At 40.9% G+C, this 9,727-nt stretch overlaps 1 protein-coding gene across 1 annotated transcript; it reads right to left on the bottom strand.

The window, feature by feature from the left end:
• Window positions 1-4,698: 4,698 nt before the first annotated feature.
• LOC138609953 (NLR family CARD domain-containing protein 3-like) lies at window positions 4,699-9,727 on the bottom strand. Its single transcript, XM_069682639.1, has 4 exons — window positions 9,674-9,727; window positions 8,651-8,784; window positions 6,608-6,840; window positions 4,699-6,482 (listed from the first exon to the last, which is right to left on the bottom strand). Exons 2-4 carry the CDS (start codon window positions 8,779-8,781, stop codon window positions 4,699-4,701), a joined length of 2,148 nt encoding a protein of 715 aa, XP_069538740.1. The 5' UTR covers window positions 8,782-8,784; window positions 9,674-9,727.

The following is a 9,727-nucleotide window of genomic DNA, read 5'->3' on the forward strand; positions in this document are numbered from 1 at the left end:
AGAAAAAAGATATGGAGATAAAATTCATTAAAAATCCAATTTGTTGTGTTCAAGTTTTAAATGTGTAAATAAACATCAATGTATCCTGATTTTTGAAGAAATAATATGAATAAAGAATAATTATGTAACATCATTACATTAGTTAATGTCTAACAATCTGTTGACAGCTGAAGAGGGTTTAGAATGAAGAAGTTAAAATGGATCCTCCAAACACCTGAACCCAACAGGATGCAGGTTAAATACTGGAAAATACAAAAAAAAATAGCTCTTATTTATATTAACTACAACCTGCTGCTACTTCTACGAAGTTTTAGAGACTTCACCTCTTCAACTCTGCCAGCTCCACCAGTGGATCAGACTGTAAAAACTCATGTTGAGCAGCCAAAAACCCATACAAACTCTGAGAAACTGATTTAAGATCCACTTCATGATCCAGAAGCTTCCAGAGATGCCAAATATATCAGGTGGTGGATGAATGTGAACAGAATATATCTGTATTAATTCTGTTACCAATATCCCTCATGCCATCAGGCTGTACAACTCCTCACTTAGGGGGAGGAGGTAACAGGGACAGACTCTCTCACAAGCGGTAGCCACTTATTCACCTCACAAAGTTAATAGTAGTTATCTTCTTTTATTCAATAGTAATATTTATTTATTTCTCAAAGGGTCATATGTGCAATAAAAATCTGTCAATGTGCAATAATCTCTCACCACAGTGCAATAACCTAATACCACAGTGCAATAACCTAATTTAGTTTAATCGAACTAAATACCAGGTCAATTACCCACTGTTTACTTGTATATTTTCTAAGAGTGTATATTTTATATATTTTGTTATCTAATTTTGTACTTTTTATATATATATATATATATATATATATATATATATCGATAGATATATATATTTTGATCTTTATTTTTTACGCTCTGTGTGCTGATTCTTTCCTATTGTATTGTACTGTATAAGCTGCTGGAGACTGAATTTCGCAGAGGGAGTCATCCCAAAGGGATCAATAAAGTTGAGTCTAAGTCTAAGTCTGAGTCTAATAGAGAAGTCCTGAAATCAAAGCATCTACAATTAGAACTATTCAGTCAGTATCAGCATCATGACTTACAGCTTCATCACAATGTTGATAAAACAAATACTGAATATATCTATCATTATCTGATGGCTGACATTGATAACATTTATTTAGTCATTTTCATTTAGAGTTGTTTCTTAACATCCATCTGAAAAACATGAGAAAGAAAAACTAATGAAAGTCAGGTGTGGATCAGGATAATATCAGCCTAATGTCTAAAGTTTAGTTTCACCATCATTTTCACATCATATTAAACTAAGAATAGAAGAAAAAGAACGTTATCTGACTTCAGAGTCTCCAGTCTGCAGTTTGGACTCTGCAGAAAATCAGAGAGCAGCTTCACTCCTGAATCCTGCAGGTTGTTTCCTCCCAGGTCCAGCTCTCTCAGATGGGAGGGGTTGGACTTCAGAGCTGAGGCCAGAGAAGCACAGCTGATCTCTGACAAATTGCAGCGATTCAATCTGAATAAAGAAAAAAGATATGGAGATAAAATTAATTAAAAATCAATTTGTTGTGTTCAAGTTTTAAATGTGTAAATAAACATCAATGTGTCCTGATTTTTGAAGAAAGAAAAAGTTCTACTTCAGCCAGTAAATTTTATCATTTAAACAAACATTAGTTAAGAGGTTATTCTGGATACAGTTGTGACCATTTACTGAAAATCATAAACATTCATTTACTTTAAAAACTGACAGAGGACGTTTTCTCTGGTTTCTTTAACAAACAGAAGTCTTTAGTGACTGCAGAATAAATTAAGTTTAAAGAAACATGAAAATATGAACAACACAGAATCTATTTATGGTCATAGATGTAAGTTATTTCTAAACAAGAGTTAGGTTCAGTTCTTAATTAAAAACATGAGGAGTACAATAGTAACAGAGAGTCAGTGAACTCACTCCAGAGTCTCCAGTCTGCAGTTTGGACTCTGCAGACCAACACACAACAGCTTCAATCCAGCATCCGGCAGCCTATTGACACTCAGGTCCAGCTCTCTCAGATGGGAGGGGTTGGACTTCAGAGCTGAGGCCACAACTTCACAGTGAGTCTTCGATATTCCACAATTGGAAAATCTGTTATGACGTAAACATTGCGAAATATATTATTAGGAATTAATAGGAAATTACTTAACTGATGTATTTGAGAAATAAACAGTTTCTTTATTTGAAGATTGAAAATTAGTAACACTCAGGTTCACATAATGTGCACAGACATCTCAGTGTAATCTGTTTCAATATACAGTATGTCTCCACAAAGTTAGAATGAGCCCCCCTTGTGGCCAACGCTGCATCGTTTTCACTGAAGCTGAACGCTCCGCCGTTAAGCTAGCACTAATGGGAGAGGGGACTTTAAAGCTGTTACAACTGCTACGGACTGTTTTTTGTGAAACAAGTTATTGATACATTGATATTGTTAATAAATTATTTAAATTTGACAATAAGATCTTAGTGTGGTACACTGCAAACTAATGATGGAGATTATATCACTCATGACACCATCCTTTGAAATAAGAATTACAAAATTGAATTAGTTATAGTTTAAAACTGGCATAGCCATCTGTGCTAAACGCAAAAAAAAAAAAAGATCTAGCCCCCAGAATGCGTCTTCAGTGACCACTTATGATCGGATCTGACTTTCCCGCTCTGTATGCAAATAAACAGGGAGGCTCAATCTCCTTTATTAGACTTATCATATAATAATATAAAACATCATATGAAAGAAAGTTTTTTAACAGTCCGCACCACGTCCGCTCGGTGAACGGTCTGTTTATGCAGCCACATCGCTAATGTGCACCGGGACAAGCTGCAGCTGATAACGGGAATACACACACTTGCAACCTCACATAACGGCCCATCTGAAAAACGAAAACGTGTGTACTTATACTAGTCCGCGGTAGCTTGCTAACTACAGTTAGCGTTTTCTAGAATGACAGCTGCTCTGTCTCGAGTGCAGCGAGTAGCGTGTAACGTGTTGTTGACAGCAGTAGCCATTCTGTGTAGAAAGTAATTAGTCCCGTCCATCGGGACTGTGAATCTCAGGAGGGCTACTATATTGTTTACACTGCGGGCTTGTGGATCTTACTGGCACACCGGGCCAGTAGATTAAGCATTTAACTGGCCCAGTGTGCCAGTAAGATCCACAAGCCCGCAGTGTAAACAATATAGTAGCCCTCCTGAGATTCACAGGTTGAAAAACATACGGTCGGGCCACCGGGCCAGTGCTTATGTCAAGCCCTGCTTTATGGTAACTGTGCGAGAAAATACGGGACAGATCATGACTGCCAATAAGCCAGCAGCAGAGCGGATACAGAGAGAGTGGGTGGTGCTTAATGTGGCCCAGGACACATGTGCTTTCACACTACGAGAAGTATGTGGATAAATGCATCCCTGACCACCTCCGTATTTAGCCTGAGTGATCGGATCTGAATGCGTCTTCAATCCGTGTGGGTGTGTTCAGACCAGTAGTTAAGGCTGTGCACTTGTGATCAGATCACGAAAACCACATGTTGATACCAGGTCTGAACAGCCTCATTGTTGCTCAGATATCGCATCTACTTCACAATTTTTTCCTGTAAGATGTTAGCGTGAAGTTTTAATAATTCTTCTATTAGTTCTTGAGTTTGAGCCAAAAATGTTTTTTGAGAGAGCTCAGTAATATTTCACCACAAAAATCTAATCAGTTCATCCCATGGGAGGCTGGTTTAATTGGTTTCAGTTGGTAGAGCAGGCCCCCCATGCAGAGAGGCAAAGTCCTCGCACATCGCTGCAAATTCAACTCCCAACTCGTGGCCCTTTGGTGCATGTCATTCCCAACTTTGAGACTGAGTTGACTTTTGATGCCCTTTTTTGTTTTAATGGTGTTCCAGAGAGCTCTTATTCACAAGAATGGGAAAACGGACAAAAGGCCCTGCACTGCGGTTCCATCTCAGCGCCATAAGAAGCTCTGCCGTCATTTGGCATTTTACGTTGGACCAAGCAACGCTGGCGTAAAGCCACCCCAGTGTGTGGACTTTGCCCCACCATTGCGCCTCCGTGTGTTTTAAATAGAAGACGAAGCGTAACACAGGCGTCCCACCTTGAACTGGCAGTGTAAAAGGGGCTAGAGAGACAATTCAAAAACAAAATGCTTTCAGTGCAGAAAAAATGAGTCTTACAATGTGTGTCTGGCTTTATACAGCACCTTGTAGAGACAACTCAGGTAATAACTTTCAAACGCTTATGTTGTGATAAACCACAACCTCTAGAGTTGTTATCTTCTATTACCAGGTCAACATGACGCCCCTGTCACTCAAGGGAAGGTTCATAGAAGACTAGATGTAATGATTTTTGGAAATAAACATAATATCTGTGTTTATTAAATTGACAGCCATAAACACAACTATAGATCTACTAAAAATCAACATTTTGTTCTCAGAATTTAAATTGGCTTAAGAGGATCTGTAACATTATACCTTTTTTCCCCCAATAAATCACAATTTTTTGAATTTTATGTTATAATGTGTAGATTTTAATCAGATTCAGGAATACTTTATTTATCCTCGGGGGGAAATTCAGAAAAAGACCAAAGACCTACAACACGTATCTACACGTGTCTGTATTATTATTTAAATCATGACTTACAGAGCCTTTCTGCAGTTCCTGACAGCTGGAATCAGTCTCAGTCGTCCCTGATCAGTTGTGTTGTACTTTTTCAGGTCCAACTCATCCAGAACCTCCTCTGACATCTGCAGCATGTAGGCCAGAGCAGAGCAGTGGATCTCAGAGACTCTCTTTCCTGATCTGTTCTCTGATTTCAGGAACTCTTGGATCTCCTGATGTACCGAGTGGTCCTTCATCTCCGTCAGACAGTGGAAGATGTTGATGCTTCTGTCAGGAGAGATCTTATCACTGTTCATCTCTTTCAGGTTAGTGATGACTCTCTGGATAATTTCTGGGCTTTTGTCTGTCTGACCCAGCAGGCCTCCTAAGAGTCTTTGGTTGGACTTCAGGGAGAGGCCATGAAGGAAGCGAATAAACAGGTCCAGGTGGCCATTCTTACTTTGAAGGGATTTCCCCATGGCACTCTTCAGAAAGGCATCCAGGGATGTCTTTCCGATGAGAGCCGCCACTACATTTCTGTTCCTGTCTGTGTAACAGTGGAAAACGAAGACTGCAGCCAGAAACTCCTGAACACTCAGATGAACAAAGCAGTAGACTGTTTTCTGGAAGATCACACACTCTCTTTTGAAGATCTCTGTACAAAGTCCTGAGTACACCGAGGCCTCTGTGACATCCAGACCACACTGCTCCAGGTCTTCTTGGTAGAATATGATGTTTCCTTTCTCCAGATGTTCGCACGCCAGCCTCCCCAGCTTCAGAAGGACTTCCCTGTCAGCCTCTGACAGCTCCTGTGGACTCGTCTCTTGTCCCTCATCATACTTCTGCTTCTTCCCCTTTGTCTGAACCAGCAGGAAGTGTGAGAACATGTCAGTCAGGGTCCTGGGCAGCTCTCCTCTCTGGTCTCTGGTCAACATGTGCTCCAGAACTGTAGCAGTGATCCAGCAGAAGACTGGGATTTGACACATGATGTGGAGGCTCCTGGATGTCTTGATGTGTGAGATGATTCTGTTGGACAGCTCTTCATCACTGAACCTCCTCCTGAAGTACTCCTCCTTCTGGTCCTCAGTGAAGCCTCGTACTTCTGTCACCCTGTCCACACATGTTCCAGGGATCTGATTGGCTGCTGCAGGCCGCGAAGTTATCCAGATGAGAGCTGAGGAAAGCAGATTCCCCTTGATGAGGTTTGTCAACAGCACATGGACTGATGACTTCTGTGAGACGTCAGACACAACCTGATTGTTGTGGAAATCTAATAAAACTCTGCTTTCATCCAGGCCGTCAAAGATGAACAAAAGTTTACAGACAGCGAGCGTCTCTGCTGTGAGCTTCTGTAATGTTGGATGGAAAGCATGGAGCAGCTTGAGAAGACTGTACTGCTCGTCTCTGATCAAGTTCAGCTCCCTGAATGAAAGCAGAAAAACCAGACTGATGTCTTGGTTTTCCGAGCCCTCTGCCCAGTCCAGAGTGAACTTCTGCACTGAGAAGGTTTTTCCAACACCAGCAACACCGTTGGTCAGCACGACTCTGATGTGCCTCTGTTCATCAGGTAAGGCTTTAAAGATGTCATGGCACTTGATTGAAGTCTCATGGAGGGTCTCCATCTTGGAAGCTCTCTCGAGCTGCCTCACCTCATGTTGGGTATTTACCTCTTCACTTTGTCCCTCTGTGATGTAGAGCTCAGTGTAGATCCTGTTGAGGAGGGTTCCACTTCCTGCTTCATCAGTTCCTTCAGTCACATGTTCACATCTCGCCCTCAGACTGATCTTATGCTCATCTAAAACCTCCTGAAGACCACTATCTGCTGAGAGAGAAGAAAAATATGTGTTTAATATATATTAAAGGCACTGCATACTCACATATTTCCCTGTAATACATTAGAAAGTCCTGTTTTCAGACACAATGACATCAGCAGATGGAAAATCTTACTTTGTACAGTGCTGGTCTGTCCGGCTATCTGCAGTCCTGGTCTTGTTATAGATCTTTCTCCACACTGGGGACAGGAGGAATCTCCAGACGAACCAGACTGGTCCTCGTATGAGGTGATGCACTGTCTGCAGAACCAGTGTCCACAGCTGGTAGAAACTGGATCTCTCAGGACGTTCTGACATAAAACACAGCTGGACAGCAGCCCCTCCTCACAAACACTCCTCTTGTGCTTTCTGGGGAAACAAGGAAAATCCCTTAAATTATGAATCATTCTTAAATTAAATGCAAAAAACTGTGTGGGGCTTTTACAAAATCATAAATATCTGCAGCCTGAAAATGCAGTTACCGAAGAAATCAAACTGTTATTCTCATGATGCTTTATTGAGGCTACCCAGCTTTTGTTCTGAGAATGTTATGTGCGATGTCCTGGTAATGTTTTGAGCGGGAAGTTTTTATTTGGTTCCCAGAATGTTGCTTTTAATAGCAGGAGAACGTTCTCTGAAAACATTTTCAGAAAGTTGCAGTGAGAATGTTCAAATCACATTTCAGGAACGTTTTATAAATCACGTTCTGACAGTTCAAGTCATACTTACATCCTGAAAAGATCCTCAGAATGTTGCAGTGAGCATGTTCTACCTTGTTTTTATGTAACATTGAGCAAATGTTTTCTAAAAGGCGTTCTGACATCCCAGGCCTCAATAACATCCTGAAAATATCTTCACAATGTTTCAGTTAGAATGTTTTGTCTTAGTTTAAGTTTTAACGTTACAAGAACTTTATTTGAAATGATAAACATCCTTCAAACCTTCTTTGAATATTTGATTAAAACGTTTTTTTTTTCAAATATAATTAGAACTTGTAGGTCATGTTACAAAGTTATGGGAACGTTCCCTGCTAGCTGGGTAGTGGCAGAGGGCACAATGATTTTGCAGTTTTTCAAAATTTTCCCAGATTATCCATATTTAAGGTTATTCTTGGTTCCGAACAATTATTGGTCATTTCGGCAAAGGATTTATCGGGGAGGACGCGTCAGCAGCACCAGCCACAGCCCCTCTCATCGATGCCACAAGTGCAAGAGATGCCAGCGCTGTGATGACAGCGCTCCGTGGCTATGGAGGCGTTTCTCCACAGCCTGCAAAGTCCTCATCAGAGATTTCAGTGAAATGTATCCCGAGGGGGCCAAGAAGGGCAAGGTAACCTGCTTGATCCCCGTCTCCAGTGTGCCAGCAGCATTTTATCCATTAATTATAATAGATAAACGTAACTTTTGATACCGCACATCTTTTTGATGAGGTGTTTTCATTTCAAATGTCCCACTGTAACCAAAGACATTCGGGCAGTGACATTAATTAATATTACCATGTATAATGCACTCGTGTAAGGAGAGGGAGAGAGAGAGTGCGCATGCATATGGACAGAGCAGACATAATATTTGGCTGTAATTTTACCAATTTGTCCGTAACATTTAAGCTTCCAGGACACGTGGACCGCCACAGATTTTCTTAAACAGAAACCCTGCTGCACACAACTACACACAATCCTGCATGAAGGTGCAGACTTTTGACGCGTCAGCGTTACAGATTCTACTTAGTAGAATATTTTACACAGAAGACTCTATAGATAGGGACCTGGATTTCCAGGAAGGCAAGTGTACTACGCTTGTAGTGTGAGTAATATTGACCAATCACGTATCAGCAGGCTGCGGCGTATGCACGAAAAAACAGTCCGTGAGGAGAGCAAAAACAGGCGGAACGTAATGCGCTGTGATGCCATCCCTGCTCCCATCAGCGTGATCTGACGATGATTAAGCTTCTTATTAATCTCTATAAACAGACATCTGCAACAAGTTCAGCTAACAATCTGTTCTAGATCTGAAATTTAACTTGAGATGAATTCCCTTGATGTGGTGTTATGAAAGCCGTTCAGCATCTCAGACTATAGCCGATGGGATCTGAGATTGCAATTCAGGTAACATGACAACCCTGGTTTTCTGTACTCAAAATGCTGTTACTTGAGAGTTTTGTGGTTAAAAAGTTCCCTTACTGTGTTTCTGAGGGTCCTGGTTCCTTACTGAAGTTCACACCAATAGTTTTAGACCGCTCACTCTTCATAGACAGACAGCTGGGCGTAGGAGACTTTGCTCTGTCCTCCTCTTTCTCCACACAATCACTCATCTTCTGGGGGGGGGATTAAAAAAAATCATCTCATTAATTACAGGCTTTGTCATTAATTAATCACATATATCAATGATTTCTGTGAGAAGCACATCACATGTAGACTTACTCAGTCTGGGTTACCCTGTTTCTAGAGGGTTATTTCTTACTTTCACACTTTAATTGCACTCTCTTCTTCACCTTAGTAAGTTTTAATTCACAATCTACTTTAATCTGATCACTTTGCTTTGCTTCAGTCCCCCCAACACAACTTCACCTCTGCTCTCTGCACAGCTGCTTGCCCCGCCGCCCTTGTTCTGTCTGCTTTGTTGACTGTCTGCATCAGCAGTCTGTTTAATTAAGTTTAATTAAGCACGTGAGCCACGTGTGCACGAGGGACGTTATTAATGACGTAGCGATCAAAACAAAAAGCTTTATAAACAGCGACAATCAATGCATTTTCAATAGGGACATACGGAGATATACAATAGGATTGTTTACATTACGTAACAGAACTGATTGGGTGTTGACAGAGAGCGTCCGATGTCGGGCCCTGAGGAGTAAACTGGTCCCGCTGTTGTCGAGTCCCTATTAAAGTATGTCAAAACCATTTTCACTCTGTTTTTGCCAGATTGTCTAGTGTATTTTACTAACCTTAATATCTGCCTGGTTCTGCCTGTTTATCCGCTAATTTACTGTGGTTTTGCCCCTAGTCTCATCTGTTGACATAATCTCACTATCTGCGTTGTATTTGACCATTTCCCGTTTCTGATACTGATATGAAATTTGTCTCTAAAATCATCAAATTAATAATGTGTATTGTTCTTTCAATCTTCCTTCACATATTAATCAGATACTTTGACAGTTTAACAATAATAACACTGAATTTACTCTCACCCTGCCTCAGTCTCACCTTTTATTCCTTGTGCTCGGTCGTCTCAAAATGGATGAGTGCTGACTGACTTTG

This window comes from Semicossyphus pulcher, unplaced genomic scaffold, assembly GCF_022749685.1.
Source record: "Semicossyphus pulcher isolate SPU_LCO1_2020_fin unplaced genomic scaffold, fSemPul1.0.p SCAF_6, whole genome shotgun sequence".
Classification (NCBI taxonomy): domain Eukaryota; kingdom Metazoa; phylum Chordata; class Actinopteri; order Labriformes; family Labridae; genus Semicossyphus; species Semicossyphus pulcher.